Source organism: Diceros bicornis, chromosome X (genome assembly GCF_020826845.1).
Source record: "Diceros bicornis minor isolate mBicDic1 chromosome X, mDicBic1.mat.cur, whole genome shotgun sequence".
NCBI lineage: Eukaryota > Metazoa > Chordata > Mammalia > Perissodactyla > Rhinocerotidae > Diceros > Diceros bicornis.
Window position 1 is genome coordinate 32,966,004 of NC_080781.1, and position 18,452 is coordinate 32,984,455.

At 38.7% G+C, this 18,452-nt stretch overlaps 2 protein-coding genes across 7 annotated transcripts in view; both read left to right on the plus strand.

The window, feature by feature from the left end:
* Positions 1–18,452, plus strand: part of SYTL5 (synaptotagmin like 5) — a 230,821-nt gene that overhangs the window by 70,378 nt on the left and 141,991 nt on the right. The window lies entirely within an intron of this gene.
* On the plus strand, positions 6,274–6,797 carry LOC131400866 (histone H2A-Bbd type 1). The gene has a single exon (XM_058535638.1). The coding sequence runs from the start codon at positions 6,359–6,361 to the stop codon at positions 6,710–6,712; it is 354 nt and encodes a 117-aa protein (XP_058391621.1). The 5' UTR covers positions 6,274–6,358; the 3' UTR covers positions 6,713–6,797.

An 18,452-nucleotide genomic window follows, 5' to 3' on the forward strand; every position in this document is an offset into this window, starting at 1 on the left:
GCTCATTTACAGTACCTATCTGGCTCCTAAAGATGCCTGAGTTCATTATTCCCATTGTAATTTAATTCTAAAACCATAGTTTTCTAAAGGATGAAATCTTCTCATACGATGAATCAATACAATGCAGTGCTCTTCAGATTGTGGTATAGGGCCAATATTTTCTGTTATTATTGTACAAATTCATTGTGAACTGATATATGGTCCTATTTTACATGAGTAGTATGGAGCTTACATTTGACTCTTCACTTGAGGTCAACAGCACCTGAACTAATACATACCCTGTTCAACAAGATGACTCCTCCCACTTATTCTCATCGCAAAGCCAGGTTGCTATAAAGGTCACTAAATGCCACCTCTCAATTTCCATACCTGTTGTAGCTGACCAGTAACAAATAATTTAATGACCTATATTAGTCCACAAATCACATTTGAATAGCATTGCAATAGTGAGTTTTATTTCATTCTTTTAGAAGTATGGTTTCAAATATAAGGAAAGGCAATACACAGGACCTGCATTTGGTGTTTCATTTAGTGTTTCTCCTCCAGAGTCCTTCATGAACACAGAAGATTGGTCTTTCTTATATTTAGGGTTCTAGAATCACTGTGGGGAAAATATCTCTAAACTTCTGTTAAAGCAAAATCTGCTAAACGAACCCAGTTGGCAGCAGGGAGGCAGGTTAGATATTGTGGTTGTGAGATATTTGGGTTCTGAAATAGAACGATGAATGAAAGGAATTCACCAACTCAACTGTGGAGGACAGAGTCTTCGTGACATATTGGGACAAAATAGTGAAAGAAGAGGGAGGGAAACTGGACTCTGGTCTCCCGTAAGTGTAGTTTACTTGGGGGCACATCAGCTTCCATGGTTGTCAAATGAGGAGGTTGAGCTAAATTATTTCAAAGGTTGGCTTGAAGTGTACCATTACCAGCCTACGATCTTTCCCTAAGAAAAGTTCTCTACTGAAAGTGGGTAAGAGGGGCACAGAGGACAGGGATTATTTTTTAGGGTCTCCATTTTACAGCTGAGGCCACTTTGGCCCAGAGACGGTAATCAGCTCTCCCAAGGTCATACGCCGAGTGGGTAGAACAGCAAGTGTGACAGTCCTGTTCTTGTACCTGTTGTTGAGGCTCCTCCTCTACTATCCTGAGAAATGGGTGGTCTCTACATAGAACGTGTTTAATGTTCTGCTTGGGGAAAAAGAAGCTAAATGCTTCAATGCAGAGATGTTAGAGTCTATTGGATTTCTAGGAAAGCACTCTCAACAACTCGCTCTCAAGAACTTTCACTGTGTTTTATTTGGAGGCCAGACAGGTTAGGATCAAAGGACTGATTCTGTAGTTCAGGTCTTTGGACTTTGCAAACTTAGGTCTTGTTCCACTGGACATTGTGATGGCCGTGTCATTAACCCTCTCCTTGTTATATAAGGAGTTCTTGAAATTCTGACTCCGTCCACTGACATGGTCTCAAAGGTGATTATGTCGTGACATCAGAACCCTGTGCCCAAGAGCCTATTCTTTGAAGTACCTGAGTTACTATCTTTTTTTCATGGGGTTCTAAGACCATTCTTCTTTTTTTTTTTTTATTGGTTTATAACATTGTAAAAATTTCAGGTGTACATCATTGTACTTCTATTTCTGCATGGACTACATCATGTTCACCACCAAAATACTAATTACAACCCATCACCACACACATGTACCAAATTATCCCTTTCACCCTCCTCCCTCCCCCCTTCCCCTCTGGTAACCACCAATCCAATCTCTGTAAGACCATTCTTCTTTAAGTCAAAATCTTTGGCTTGTAACTGATTGTAGGGCCTTCAAGGAAGCGTCAGTGTAAAACAACAAACTGGAGGGGACAGAAATTTATGGCTGAGCTTAACTTATTACTGACAATTTTCACAAGTGAAAATCTTGTGGGAGGGCATCACAACAATCATGCAACTGAAGGAGAAATTACTTTTTTTCTGTCATATGCAAAAGAAGAAAATAAGTCAGAAAAAGAGTTTTTGACCAAGTGTCTATAAGCATAATGATTTAGCCCTTTTTCAATAAAGTATGGAGCAGGTCCTAGACATGGATTTTAATAAAATCTCATTAGTGAATTAGAGTTCTCCAGAAAAAAACTGAACCCATAGCAGATATATATATGATTGGTTCAAGCAATTACCTGGTCTGACAAATCCTAATTGTATAAGGTAGACCAACAGGCTGGACACTCTGGCTAGATTTCTATGTTACAGTGTGGCTAAATTCTCTCTTCTCCAAGAACCCTCGGTTTTTGTTCTTAAGACCTTCAACTCATTGGATGAGGGTAATTTCCTTTACTTGTACAGTCATCCCTCCATATCCACGGGTTCTGCATCCACGGATTCAACCAACCGCGGATCTGAAACCTGTGGATATGGAGGGCCAACTAAGGGACTTGAGCATCTGCAGATTTTGGTATCCACAGGGGAATCCTGGAACCAATCCCTTGCAGATACCAAGGGAGAACTATAGTCAACTGATTGTAGACGTTAATCACATCTAGAAAGCAACGTCTTCACAGCAACATCGAGACTAGTATTTCACCCAACTGGGCCTAGCACAATTGAAGCACAGAATTTAACCATCACATTAGGTAGGTTTGATGTGTATCCTCAGTTGAAAAACAGTCGCCTAGAAGATGCACCAGCAGTACTCTGACGATTAGCAACATAACACAGACAGCGAGAATATTGACAAGCCTTGAGAAACTTCCCATACAGTATAGAACATCTGAAATATTAATATTTTCTCTATTCATATTTAACCTAGGGAAGTCTGAGCGCCTCTTTTGATTTGATAATTTTCTGCGTAACTCATCAATAGTAACAAGTCCGATAAATCTAATTATTTCTGGCACCTCTCTTTTTTGCAAAATGAAAATATAAATCTTTATGACTTTTCAGGGGCCCTGTGAGAAATCAGTTTAAAACCAAAGACAATTTTAAGTGCAAAAGATACTGTGAAGTATTTTTATTTCAATTTTCATTAGGATTTTATTTTAGGAATGCTAAAATCAAAAGTTGCCTGGACATTTGCTTAAGATAGAATCATGAGAGCCTAAGAACATGAATGGTTGTGGCTTGGCTATGTATTAATTCAGTGGCAAGACAGTATTTAAGTAAACCTTGAAAAGTCCTTAAGACTTCAGAAATTCAGAACTATTGTTGCTTCTTTATTTTAAAGAGAATAATTAAAGACATGTTGAAGTCAGAACGAAGGTGTATTCTGGTGAGATATAGAATCTCTGCTACTTGGGCATATTATGTGTAAAGTGATGTCGTAGGGTGAAATAAGGTTTCCTAAAACGTTCAGGTCCTAATCCCTAGAACCTGTGAATGTTACTTTATATTTTGCAAATAAGACTTTGCATATGTGAGTCAGTTAAAGATATTGAGGTGGAGATATTATTATGTTGGATAATTGTGGTTGGCCCTAGTAATCAAAGTGTCCTTATAAGAGAGAGGCAGAGGGAAATTTGAGTACAAAAGCAAAGAGCAATGTGACAATTGAAGCAAGATGCTACACTGCTGGCTTTGAAGATGGAGGAAGAAGCCATGAGCCAAGAAATGCAAACGATTCGGCTCCAGAGGCTTGAAAAGGCAAGGAAACAGATTCTATCCTAGAGCTTCCAAAGGTAATGCAGCCCTGTCGACACCTTGATTTTTAGCCCAGTGAAACTAATTTCAGATTTATGACCTATAAGAGAATAAATGTGTATTGTTTTAAGTCACCAAGTTTGTGGTAATTTGTTGCAGCCACCATAGGGAACTAATACAGATGAAGAGTAAACTTTTACAACTCTTTATTAAGAGCAGACCAATACTCCAATACAACTTAGTCTTGTTCACAGAGAACAAACTAAATTCTACATTTGCTTTAATCTTTGGTTCTGAAGGACCCACAAACTTCTTTTGAAAACCTTACAAACAAACCCATCAAAACTGAACCACACTTGGAAAAAAATTAAAACAAATTTATGTTCCCTTTCATATGCTCTTTTTACAAACCTTCCATAGCTTTTTGTATGCATTCAGATTTTGTCCTTCAACATCCGGTGTCACATTCTGAAACCGCATGTCATTCTACCTCAAGACAGAAATATTTTCTTTTTTACTCTTAATCAAACAAAAGAACTCCACTTCTCATTATCTTGAAACTCCTAGTAGCCTCTCATTCATGTATATTAATTATAACTTTTAAGCAAAATCCCTTGTATTTCGCAGGGAAAACTAGAGGATGAATAATTGTGAGTTTCTGTCACTTTAGCAGACCTAGCAGATTTCATGCATACACCTAACCCAGCTTTATTCAGCCACATACCTTATACAACTTCTCACTTTGGCAGAAATGAACATGTTCGTTAACAGACTCAAAGATAAAACTTCTTTGTAGCATGTACAAATAAGAAGCAAAAGTATATAAATTAAAATTATGCTTAGTCACCAATGTTTCACTATCCTGTCTTAGAAATTATCTAGGCATCTATTAAATGCCTGTTAAGTAACTCAATATCAGTCCACGTTTATACATTATGTAAATATCTTAAAGTATCCTCAAGCTGACATACTATGAAACTTTATTACTGTAGAAAGACAAGTTTGTCAAAACAGTGATTCAACTTACTTAACTATAAACTTACATATTTCATAATCTTAAACATAAAATATATGTCTTACTGGTTATGTGATCAGTAAAAATTTATAAGTTTAGGAAAAACATACCTAAGTAGTATATAAATGTACCTTTGTATTACAGTTAACACTGATAAATAAGAGAAGACTTAGCTGTTTTCATTAAACCCAAACTATGAAACTAGTCCTGTTTGCCAAAGATTTACGTAAATTAGGTGAATTTGATTTCTTCAAATAGTTGTGAGTTGGTTTCTGGGAGAATGTATATTGTTTAAATCTAGCTCATTTGAAGTATCATAGTTCAATTTCCTTATTTGCAAGGAAATTCAAGAATATTCAATTTATATAAGCAATTATTTATCTAGACATGCCAATTAGAACAGAGCTCCATTAATTTAAGGAATTTTATGATCTGATATATCAATATCATCCAGAGGTAGGAAAACATTACATGCACTCTCAGAGGTGAAGGCATTTCTGAATTACAGACACATAGATATATGGGCACAGAGAAATAGAGATTATATTCTACCGTTTTAGCCATGGGTCAAGTATAAACACAGAAACAGAAAAACACATCAGTCAAGATATCAAAAAGTTTTTCTCCTCCCAGAGGGTATGAAATTCTTAATTGAATAGACAAATAGACAAAAACAAACTAGATTCTCGGTTGTCTCTCACCCAACAGAGACTAGATCTCCATGGACCCATTTACAGAGATCACCAGATGGTCCGATCCTAAAACCGAATTCTCAACCATTTCTGACAACAATGGGAACAACATATCAGCTGCAAATAAACAAAAACAAAGCAAACACAAAATTAGTAGAGAGGAAAATTAAAAAATTAAATATTAAAAATTAAAATTAGAAAAATCAATAAAGTCCTATTGGTGCTTTGGATTCACCTAGAAGAAACAAGACACAACACTCCTGGGCTTTAACTGAGAATGAGATGCACTTCTCTGTCTTTGAATTTTCCTTGGCTCTAACAGGTGAATCCACTGGGCATATCAATGTGACCTCCAAAACATGTTAAAGGATATTTTCAAACAGTAAAATCATGACACTCATACAGATATGAAATGGAAATGTGTTCAGAGAATCCAACTCATGAGGGAATTGGCAGATATTAAAACCAACTCAAAAGAGAATCCAAAGAAGAAACAGAAATATAGATTATGAAGTTTTAAATGTGTAAAGGGATGCAAAATTGGTTTTATTACAATGTGAGAGAGGAGACAAATGGACCTCTACTGGACAAGGCATTCAGTATGTCTGTCAGTGAGCAACAGTTTGCAAAGGGATGTAAAAGGGTTCAAAGACAATGCAAAGCTAGAATCAGATAACCTGGAGTGGTGTCTTATAGACAGGGCAATGGTTCCTTTGAAACATTCCATTTTTTTTTTTTAACTAGACTTTGAAAGTCAAAGTAGGAAGTTAGAGTTCAGTGAAAAAGAGGATCTAGTCAAGAGGGAGACCAGGTTTCTATCACGGACATTTCTAGGCCAGTCCTGATCAGGGCCCAGTGGACACCAATGATATCACAAAGTCTGCGTGGTCACAGAGGCAGCTCCCTGACCAATGAGGGGCTGGAGCCCGGGGATATAGTGGACAGGAGTAAACGCTGGTATCCAGAGAGGCCCAGACCAGCAGACAATCCAGCCAGGCCGATCGGGGCAAAACCCAGAAGACATCATGCCTGGGAAGAGAAGTCGCCAGCTCTCGGTTAGGCATAAGAGGCAGGCCCAATCCCGCTCTACGAGAGCTGAGCTGCAGTTCCCCGTTAGCCGCGTGGACCGCTTCCTGCGACAGGGTCCCTATGGCCAGCGCCTGAGCTCGTCCACACCTGTTTTCCTCGCTGGTGTTCTCGAATACCTGACGGCCAACATCCTGGAGCAGGCGAGCAAGGAGGCCCACAGCAGCCGCAAGATCCGCATCACCCCAGAACACGTGCAGAGGGCCGTAGACAACAACCTGAACCTCAGCCACCTCTTTGAGAATGACAACTACCGTCAGGATGAGCAGATGCCACAACCCAGTAGGAAGTGATGCCTGGGTCCCAGAGCCCGGCGAGACCTCCTCAACAGCTTCATCTCATCCCCCAAACTGCCCAGATGAGGGGGGCTTGGTCTGCCGTCAGCGCATACTAATAAAGCCTTTATTGCTGTGCTCTGACTCCTCTCCGTTTCTGTCATTTTGAGTTAGAGGTATCTGTGAGACATCCAGGATGAGACGTCTTATGGAGGGTTGGAGGGGGAGAGGGTGTGGGCAGTGTGGGATGGTGGGCAGTGTGGGATGCTGGAATCGGTGATTTCTGGGAGCAGTTTCTCATGGTGACAGTGTGGGGAGTGGCCGTGGTGGGAGTAGCTGGCTGAGGTCATGGGGAGAGAAGACTTCCTCACTGGCTCTGAGCAAGTCAAGGCCTGTGAGGCCAGGATGTTTGGTGGGCAGTGGGGGCCGAGTGCTTCAGGCATGTCGGTTTCCCAGAATAACGGCGGTAACTGCGGAGGGCCTGAAGATCGTGACTGAGTGGCAAAGGCTTTATTCACGATAGGGAACGTCGAAAAGTCAGGAGGGGATGGCAACGGGGGTGGGTGGGGAGGGTGACATAGCAGTTGACATGAACTTAATGGGACAGGGGCTTTACATGGAGATTTAGGAGTGATGGGGAAACCATAAAGAACTATATGTAAAAGGAATTATCATCAGGTTGATTTATTTATACCCTGCCACATTCCAAAAAATGGAATCAAGACAGGAATTATTAGCTAGTGCTGTGATACTCTGTGGAGTATGTCCTTCTGTCCTCTTGTGAACACTGGTGAATTAAATAGTAATATTATATAAAAGCTACTCTCTTTTCTAAGACAGTTCAAGAGGTTCTTCATTGTTATTAATTAATGAGCTTACTTATAAATGTATTTCCTTTCAAATATAATTATCAATCTCATTCTCTGATCAAACATCAGGTCATTTTAAAGGTCACATATTTGATAGAATAACAAAGAATTATCAGTGGCTGAATACATGCTTCAAGAGGTATAAGTATAGCCTGTGTAAATTCTGTCTGAAGTAATGGGCTCAAAAGCATCTATGATTGTTATAAACATTTTCATGCTCTGTGTTAAGTTTAAAAAGTTGTCACATCAAGTGTTGTAGCAGTGTAACTCCTCCCCTGTGAGTGTCAACGTTTGTGAATGTCACCTATTCATGGGATCCTCCAGGGCCACCCTCTGCAGCCTCCTTGCTTGTCATAGAGGGCTGGTCTGAGGCTGCCCAGCCAGCTTCAACGATGGGATCAGAGGACCTGGGATGGCCATCCCAGTTCACCCTTTTGTGGCCCTGTGGTCTTGGTCATTCATATATTCCCCTTGAGCAGCAATTTCTTCATGTGTCAAATGGGGTTAACAGTTTCTCCATCTTCAGGTTTTCTCAAAGGTTAAGTCAACGTGTGTCAGTAAACTGCTGCGTGGCATAGTGCCTGGCACAGAGTACACCCTTAATAAAGAGCTGCATGTGTCTCCCTCCCTATAGACCAGATGCTTAGGCGTGCTTCCCCAAGGCGCCGCTGGGCCTGGTTCTCACGTGATTGCTGGGTGCTTGAGCCACTGGCTGTGAAAACCACAGCCTGCTGAGCCTTGTGGAGAGACAGACGAGCGCCATGCAGAGGAGGAAGCCACAACTACACCTAGGAAGCAGACGGTTCTCACCCTGGTTTCCTCTCTGCTCTCCTCTGCCTGATGACTCACTCTCGGCCTCCTTCCGCCATCTGTTAAAGCTTGGAGCTGTCTTAGCCTTTGCCTACTTCACAGGAGGGTCCTGAGAATAATAATGTCAGGGTTATGCTTAGAGCTTGTTGGAATATGTGCCCGTATAAATCCAAGAATCTTTTCTTGCCACATAATGCCATTAAGCCAAATATTTACAGAAACTTCATTGTCAAGGTATGCACCCCACAAATTTTATTTTTAGGTTTCCTTACACTTTATTTTAGTAATTCAGTGATAGTCATGTGGGGGGAGCATCAAGGAGCTGTCTCAGGCAGCATCGACCTCTTGGGCAGCTTTTCTCTCTGCCAGTATGCTCTGCTTCTGTTTGGCCAGGTACTTCGTGGCTGAGTAATGGGCCCCCTAGGTCATGATAATGGTCCTGGTAGGTCTTGGCCACCTAGGTGAACTGCTCCAGCTCCTTGGTGATTTGTTATAGAGAGCCATGAAGCCCTCCTAACCTAGCCAAGTTCAACTCTTACTCTTCTCTTCATTTGAATTGGCAAGCAGGCCTCCCCAGCAACTGCAGGTGGAGAGTCACCAGGTTCTGGTCTCTTGAAAGTGTAGTTTACTTGGGGACACATCATCTTCGATGGCTATAAAATGAGGAGGTTGGACTAAATTATTTCAGAGGTCTGCTCGAGGTGTACAATTATCAGTCTATTGTCTTTTCCTAAGAAAAGTTCTCTACTGAAAGTGGGTAAGGGGGGCATAGGAGACAAGAATTATTTTTTAGGATCTTCATTTTACATCTGAGGCCACTTTGGCCCAGAGATGGTAATCAGCTCTCCCAAGGGCACAGCAAAAGGGAGAGCCTGGCTCTCCCACTTGTTGTCGAGGCTCTTCCTCTACTCTATCCTGAGAAACGGGCCATGAGACAAAAAGTGTTTTGTGTTCTCCTCTGGGAAAAAGAAGCTAAACTCTTCAATACAGATCTTAGGCTCTCTTGGATTTAGGAAAACACTCTCAACAACTCACTCTCCAGAACTTTCACTTGTGTTTTATTTGGGAAATTCTGATAGGTTAGGATACAAGTATTGATTTCATAGTATAGGTCTTTGTACTTTGCAAACCTAGGTCTTGTTCCACTGTGTATTATGTTAAACTGTATGATTAACACGTCTGCTTTGCAGTTAACTTTTTCTCGAGATTCTGAGTCTGTCCACTGACATGGTCTTAAAGGTGCTTATGTGATGACATCAGAAGGCTCTGCTCAAGAGCCTGTTCTTTGAAGTACCTGTCCTTTTCCTGGGGGTTTTTAGACAGTCCTTCTTTGTTGAAAACAAGATCTCTGTCCTGTAGGTGATTGTACAGTCTTATCGGAACCATCAGAGTTAAACAAAAAACAATCTGGAGAGACAGACACTTAAAATGACTGTGTTTAACTTGCTACTGATAATTTGCACAAGAGAAAATTTATGTGGAAGGGCATAACAAAAACAATGCAAGTGCAAGTGAAACTACTTTTTTTCTGTGGTATGCAAAAAAGATAATAAAGCCAATTCAAAAATAAGTTTTTGGACAGAAGGTCTTTTAACATAATGATTAAGACTATTTTAGAAAAAGTCTGGAGTGGGTCCTGAACATCTGTATTTTAATAAACTCTAGTGATAAATTTTATATGCATCCTGAATTTGAAAGCACTGGTCTAGAAGATTCTAGGTGCAAATTAAAATAGTATGATTGCAGTCAAATGTAAAAATAACAGTTGAAGTTATACCTGGTAACACTATAGTGTTGTTGCCTAATATCGTCCAGGAAAGTACCACCAGGACTTTGGTAAATAGACGTGTAATGGACAGTGAGGGTGCTGGCAAATCTCTGGGACCTTCCTGTACGTGATACAATTTCTAAAATATTTATGTTAATAATATTTTCCCCATTCAGATTTCTCCCAGGGAAGTTTAATCACCTCTTTTGATAATTTTTTTCCATGTAACTTATAAATAGTCTATCAAATAAATCTAATAATTCTACCACCTCTCTTTTTTTAAGATAACAGAGTCTTTGTGACTTCCAGGGTCTTCTGGGAAATCTCGAATAGAGTTTTTAAGTGCAAAATATATTTTGAAGTATTATTTTCATTTTTCATTTAGGATTCATTTCGGGGAAGGCAAAAATAAAATTGCCAGGACATTTGAGCACTTAAGATAGGATTATGGAAACCTGAGAATGTGAATGGTTGTAGTTTGGCTACCTATTACTCAAAGTGGCAAATACAATAAATAAACATTCAGAAACTATGTAACTTTTATTGTCTCTTTTATTTTAAAGAGAATAATCAGGGTCATGATAAAGTCAGAAGAAAGTGTAGAAAGTTATTGTGATGAGATACAGAATGTCTGCTTTTTTGGGCAGATTACAAAGAAGGTAGCTCAGAGAAACTGATTTCGAACTTTTGACCTTCAGAACTGTAAGCAAATAAATGAATTCTTTTTTTAAGCCATCAAGGTTGTGGTAATTTGTTGGAGCAGTCATAGGAAACTAATACAGCTGAGGAGTGACCTTTTACAATTTATTATTATGAGCAGACCCATACTCTAACAAAACTTGGTCTTTTTTGCTAAGAGCAAATCAAATTCTTGGATTGAGTTCAATATTCAACATAATATTTGATACTTAAGTAACTACAAGCTCTTTTTGAAAATCTTCTCAATAAACTCATGAAAACTGAGTCAGGTTTGGAAAATTTTAACACAAATTTATGTTCCTTTTCAAATTCTATTTCCATGAACCTTCTACAGCTTTCTGTACATGCTCAGTTTTGTATTTCAGCACCTTCTTTCCTATTCTGGAACAAAAAGCTATTTTACTTTAGAACAGAAACATTCTCTTTTTTGCCCTTAATGTTGAGACACCTAGTAGAGTCTCATTCATGTGTATTAATTATAACTTTTAAGCAAAGTCACTTCTATTTCACAAAGAAGACTAGGGTCCATAACTATGTACTGTCTGTGATTTTACCAAACTAGCTCATGTATATACCTGACCCAGCTTTATTCGGCCGTACACATTCCTTATACAGCTTCTTTTTTTATATAATTTTATTTATTTATTTCTTTTCCCCCAAAGCTCCAGTAGATAGTTGTATGTCGTAGTTGCACATCCTTCTAGTTGCTGTATGTGGAATGCCACCTCAGCATGGCCGGAGAAGCGGTGCGTCGGTGTGCGCCCGGGATCCGAACCTGGGCCGCCAGCAGCAGAGCGCGCGCACTTAACCGCTAAGCCACGGGGCCGGCCTCTTACACAGCTTCTCAATGTGGCAGAAACGAACATGTTCATTGACAGACCTAAAGATGTAGCCTCTTTGTAGCATGTACAAATGAGCAGAAGTATATAAACTAAAATTATGCTTAGTAATCAATGTTTCGGTGTTTTGTTTTATAAATGACCTAGCCATCCATATTTAACTCGATATAATATCATCCAAGATTTTCGGTTAGCTAAAGATTTTGGAAATGCTCTCAAGGTGACATACTATAAAACCTTTTTACTGTAGAAATTTGAGTTCATCAAAAAAATACTTTTATTTTTGATAAAAAATTTTATTTTTTATTATTTTTCACACAATCAGAGGTGAAGGCATTTCTGAATTACAGACACATAGACATACAGGCACAGAGAAATAGAGCTGATAGCTTCAATTCTACAATTATGCCATGAGTTAAGAGTAAACAGAGAAACAGAAAAACTCACCAGTCCAGATATCAAAATGCTGTTCTCCTTCCAGAGTGTATGAAATTCTTAATTTATTTGAGCTCTAAAACAGACAAACCAAAAAACAAGACTGACAAACCAGATTTTCTGTTGTTTTATTCAGCAGAGATTAGATCTCTATAAACCATGAATCCATTTAGAAAGCTCTGTAAATGGTCTGGCTCTAAAACCAAATTCCCATCCATTTCTACGAGCAAGGGGGGATAACTTATGGGCCATAATGTATTCAAAATAAAGCAAAGACTAAGTTAGTAGATCAGAAAATTAAAACTAGAGAAACAGTCAGCATCGTTGTGTTGGTGCTTTGGATTCACCTGGAACACCAAGAAAAGCCATACCTGGGCTTAAACTCTGTACGAGGTATGCTTCTCTGTCATTGAAATTTACCCGACTCTGGTAGGTTAATGTGTTGGGCATTTTGGTTTGACCTCTAAGGTGATTAAAAGATAATTTTCTTACAAGATAAAATCATAAAGTTTGTACAGGTGTGTTAATAGATTTTACTTAACTCATGAGAGAACCAGCAGATGTTATAAAAATTTTTAAAGAAAATAAAAAGAACAGACATAAGAATATTGTTCAGTAATATTAAACTGTGCCCACAGATCACAGTCACAGTGGCTGTGGGTGGCTCTGTCCCAAAGAGTTGAACCACAGGCCAAGGGCAGAACTTCAAGCCATAGAGGATTCTTTTTAGGCCTTGAAACCTAATGGAACTTGGTGGCTGAGTTTCAGAATTGCTTGGGGCTGGTGACTCGTCTTTCCTTGTTCTCCCTTGTGGAATCAGGATATCCATAACTATTGTCCTATGCCTGTCCCGCAGTTGTATTTTGAGAGTAGATAACTTGTTTTCTAGTTTCACAATTCCACAAATGGAGAGGAATTTTGCCCCAGGATGGATCGTGCAGTGTCATGGTTAGATACACGGACTGTGGTGCTGGAGTGCCTGGATTTAACTTCTGGCTCTACTGTTTATTAATTGGGTAACTGTGGGCAAAATACTTAGTTTGCTCATCTGTAATAGGGGGTTGATGATAGTTCATACCTAATAAGTTTTGGAAGCTACGGGAAATGAGCACTTGGAATCGTACCTGACACATATGTGTTAGCTGTTATTAGATATACTTTTTCTCAGATCCTTTAAGAATAGAGTTTTTCAGGAGTAGAATATTAAAAGAATGAATCACCTTTAAAACATTGATTTAAAATGTCTCTCATGTTAAGAATCTTCCTAAATGTGCTTTAGAGGATGAAATAGCTATTACCTTTCCCCTGCTCAACAGAAGCACTCCTTTTTGAAAGCAGAGATACTGCCTGCTTCTTAGAATAGCTGTCCACCACAGATAAACATTACTCTGTGCTACTGGGTGTGTTCAATGTGTAAATAGATTGTGGGAACACAAGAGGCTGGTTTTTCAAGTTCCTGCTCCTAGCACTCCATGAGGGTCAAGTAGTCCAGCATTCTACCGTTTGTCTGAAAGAAAAGTGAGCCTCCAAAAATGTTCTAACCATCAGATTGAGGTAAGAATCATGTGTTTAGGGGTCTTCAGTGTGACATCTTCTTTCTTGATTTTTGTATTTTTGTGTGTTTAGGAGGTGGTACTTGCTTGTTGAGAAATAAATGACTCCTTCTACCATTTGATATGGGATTTTACAATAAAAGGAAAAAGAAAGGAATATATACAGAAGGGACATTTTGGCCATTGGGCTGCTATATAAGTTTGATGGATTGAGGAGGGAAATCATCTTGTTATTAGCACTTAATTTAATCTACAAATTGAAACATGGCACTAGATGCCACTGAACAATGAGTATCTCCAGGAACAAATATGTATCTGGCATAAAAAAATCAAGTTCCCAGCAGAAGTACTATGTCACTTTGCCAAAAACCTCTCACACCTCTATGTGTAAGATAGCAGTGTATTTACTCTGAATTTCTTCCAATTGTTAGAAAACTCAGATGTTTTCTTTAGCATTGTTGAATTATTTTTTGCGTTCAGTCCTATTCTTGATATGTTAAATATCCAGTATGGATATATATTTAGTAGAAGGATTGCTAAAGTCTGAAAACCCTGGAATAGTTTCAACATGAATGTGATGTTTTTAACACCACAAGGAGATGAGATACTGACTGTGAATATGAATATACACTAGAAAGATGCATCAGGTTTTTAAAATTTCTCTTTAATATAGATTGTTTTAATTAGCAATGCCATCTTCCTCATTTAAGTGAAAAATACATTTTGCAACATAATATATCAAACTATATACTTGGAGAAAAAGTTTCTATTTAAAGTATTCAAAATCATGAGTAGAAAATATTACTTATATATGATAATGTATTTAAAATACTACTTAAATCTTAGCCTTCTTAAAATGTCTTTTAAGCACAGGAATTGTGTTTAATTTTTTCACTTCATAATAAGTTATTTATATGTTATTTAGACAACAGCTTAAACACAAGACTGTTACAATTTATACCCCATGACTTAAGTGCATGAAGACTTTCAGTTGGATTCTAGTGAAATCCTTAAATAGATCCCTAAATCCCTGAGAATATAAATATATATACACACACACACACACACACCTACACATATACCTATATATTTATATGGGTATACATACACACATACCTATATATTTACGTATGGGCAGCTAACACTGGGAAAAAGGTAAAAGGTGAGAAAATGTCTTTTTGTCGTCAAATCACGTTTATTCTATGTGCTTATGATTTTCTGAAATTCTCTGCCAGCCTAGGTTTGGGAATTAGCTGTGTTATTCAATTTATTCAGGTTTGATAAAGTCTTCTCATAGGTTTAGGGAATAAAATAATAAAATAATGATTACTACCTCTTTGTGTCCTGGAGGCACATTTAGTACTTTTTGTTGAAACTACTTTCTTTTAATTATTTAGTATGTTAAGAAAAGGAAAAGGAAATGCAACTTTAGTATGTGAAATGAGCAGTTTGTTTTACCTAAGCTCTATTATAGAATGGCATATGTTATGACTGTTTTGCCAGCATATGTGAACACTTGGCTATTCATCTTTAATACTTTCTATTTAGAATTTGCTTGTAACTATGTTTTTGTACATCCCATATGTTGCTTGTGTGTGCTCTCGCTCTCACGCATTCACCCACACACACGCATTCACACATTTTGGATGATTTCACAGGACTTTTTAACTTCTCTCCAACTTGGTTCTGTTCCTGGTTATGTCTTTCTGTGGGTAGTATCATCATTTCCTTTGATCTCTGTTTCCTTACCATGCTTTCGCCATATCTTCCATCATGCCTAGCCCATGGACTTCTGATTCTACTGAATTCAGCACTAATTAGGTAGGTGGTCCCATTGCTTCCATCACTTATGGAGTTGGCAACTGTAGTGGCTACCTTAAGTTCTGGAATATCATCTGGGAGTCAGGCAGAGCTCTTAGAGGTGCAAAGTCTGATAAATATATAGTGTAGTAGGATAGGAAATTTGCTTGATCTGGTTTCTCTCTCCTTTCAGCAAAAACACATCTCTAAGAGGTACTTAGTAAAATCTCCCCCTCCTGTCTTACTACCCACTTTCTCTCTTTTAAAATCCCACTTTCTTTAGATTCCCCTATGACATTACATCTACCTCTGTCGCTTTATTGACACTGTACTTCCAAGGGTCACTTGTGGTACTATTAGGAAATCTAATTACATTTATTGATTCATCCATTCAATAAATATTTATTTAGTGACAGCTATCCATTGGGCACTGCTAGGCACTACAGTAGGAAACACTGAGGTCTGCCTTTACCTCCAGTCTAGTTAAGGAATATATTAGTTTACCCAAATAATTTATTTCAGTTGTGATAAGTGCTATGAAGGATATTTTTTCCAAATTCTCATTCTATTTGACTCCTTTGCTTTATGTGACATTCATGGTCACTCCTACTTCTTGAATTTTCTCTTTCCTTATTATATCCATGACTCTATATTATTTATTCAACTACTTTTCTACCACTTTCCCTCTTGTCTCCTTCTCCTCTTCTCCTCCCTAAATGTTGGTTTCCCCCAAAGGTTTTAAGCATTTGACCCATAATCTATTACTTATTTTCTTTGCCTGTGAATTCTCATCAACTCATAGGTTTAAATATCACTTCTAGGTGGATGCTTCCAAGATATCCATTTCCAGATCTTTCCATCTATATATTTTCCCACTTGTTTGTCCAACTGCCACCCAATATTCATCATGGTTGTAGCCAAACTCAGTGTCTTTCATGTCAAACCACTTCCTCTTTCATCCATGTTTCTGCTAATGGCATTGATGATCTCCTGGTTTTTTACATTTGAAACCATACAGTCAATTTTGCTTCTAATTTTTTTATTTTCTGTCAATAACCAACCACTACAAGTCCTTTCATTTCTTTATTGATAATATATCTACCATCTATCCTTTCCCATGTCCTTTTTCTGTTATTTTTTCTTTTATTCTCTATTTCTCCTCCTCTCCTCCCTCAGCCGGAGAGTTACCTAGAATTCAAAGTCTTGGTCAGACCCCACCTCCATCAGAAAGTCCATATCTCATGGATATCTTCTTTTCCTAAGCCTCAGGAAGAGAATCATGGGAGTGATGGAAAGAACATAGGCTTTAGTAGCCAAAGACCCAGGTTTAAGTTTTGATTCTACCATCCGCTGCCTCCTGTGCACTTTCTCTCTCTGCGAGCCTCAGTTTCGTCATACTCATCCTATCTCATACGGTAGTCACAAGGAACAAATAAGATCATGGAGGTGAAGTCATTTGAAACTGTGAAGCACTATATCAGTATTAAAATAAGATTTGTTAATATAAGAATAACTCAGAAGCAGGGACCAAGGCCCCGTGTCTTATCTACTGAGGCAGTTTAGTGTAGGGGTTGAGAGCATGGACTCTGCAGCCAGACTACCTAAATTTGAATCTTGGCTCTGCTACTTATCAGCTGTGTGAAATTGAGAAAATTTAGTTAGCTTTTCTGTTCCTGAGTTTTCTCATCTGTAAAACGGAGGTAATAATAGTTTGTCCTCATAGGGGTATTGTAGGATTAAAAGGGTTAATAGATATAAAATACTTAAAAACAGTGCCTGGCACCTAGTAAGTACTCTGTAAGTGTGGAAGTGGTGCTGGGGGCCAGTGGGGCAGGGTGTGGGTGCAAGGTGGGAGCAAGTTATTAGAACTGAGCCACCAGGTACATCAAGGATGGAAACACAGAGCCACAGAGTGAACACCTATACCTGGCTGAATCCCTCATGACTCAGATCAAAACTCATCCTGCCATCTGGGGCAGAACTGCGCAAATGCGCATCAAGGAGGCATGAATATTTTGAGCAACAATTTGGGGCTCAAGGATGGGGATAAGGGTCTTTCAGACACTTTTTTTTTTGGTTAAAGAAAAAAGAATGGTAGTTTGCCCTTTAGAATCATGAAATATGTCGGTATGTCATGAAATCAAAATATCAGTATACAAATGTCCAAATGTTAAGAAAGCAGACTTAACTATCTTCTATATGCAGGAAATCTCTTTTTTTAACAAGTGTAGGCTTATAGCATTTCAGAGTGCAAAGGGCCTTAGAAATTCTATTCCTCTCAATTTATAGGATCATTGCCCACGCTATGTATTTTTACTAACGCGCAGTTGTTCACTTTGGATGAGGGTTTTTTTTTTCATGTTAAGGGCAAATAATTATACTTAAGAGTATTCCAGGGGTTGTTATAAATGATTTAAATTGTTTAATCTTCACAAGAACCTCATGAGATAGATATCGTCATCATCATCATCCCATTCACAGAAGAATGAACTTAGGATCATAGAGGTTATGCATAATTAATGGATAATTGAGCCAGGTTCCAACCTGGGCAGCGCAGCACCAGAGCCCATATTCTCAACCATTGAGCCCTATCGTCTCAGCACCTCTGTGCTCTAGAGTCTGGTTAAGAGGTCGGGCTCTGGAGTGCTGGGCAGCTGTTAAATGTTGCACCTGCAGTTTTCCTTGACAACTGGTATTAAATGTTTGATAGTTTTTTATAATATATAAAAATTACTTAAGATTTATAGTAAGTATTCCTATACCTGTGCAAGAAGAGTCTGATTTTTCTCATCCATGGTTCTGTATGTGACCATCAAAGGTCTCAAATAGTGATGCTTTGGGGGCTGGTCCGGTGGCATAATGGTTAAGTGCGCACGCTCGGCTTCCACGGCCTGGGGTTTGTGGGGGGCGGGGCGTGCACTGACGCACCGCTTATCAAGCCATGCTGTGGGGGCGTCCAATATAAAGTAGAGGAAGATGGGCAGG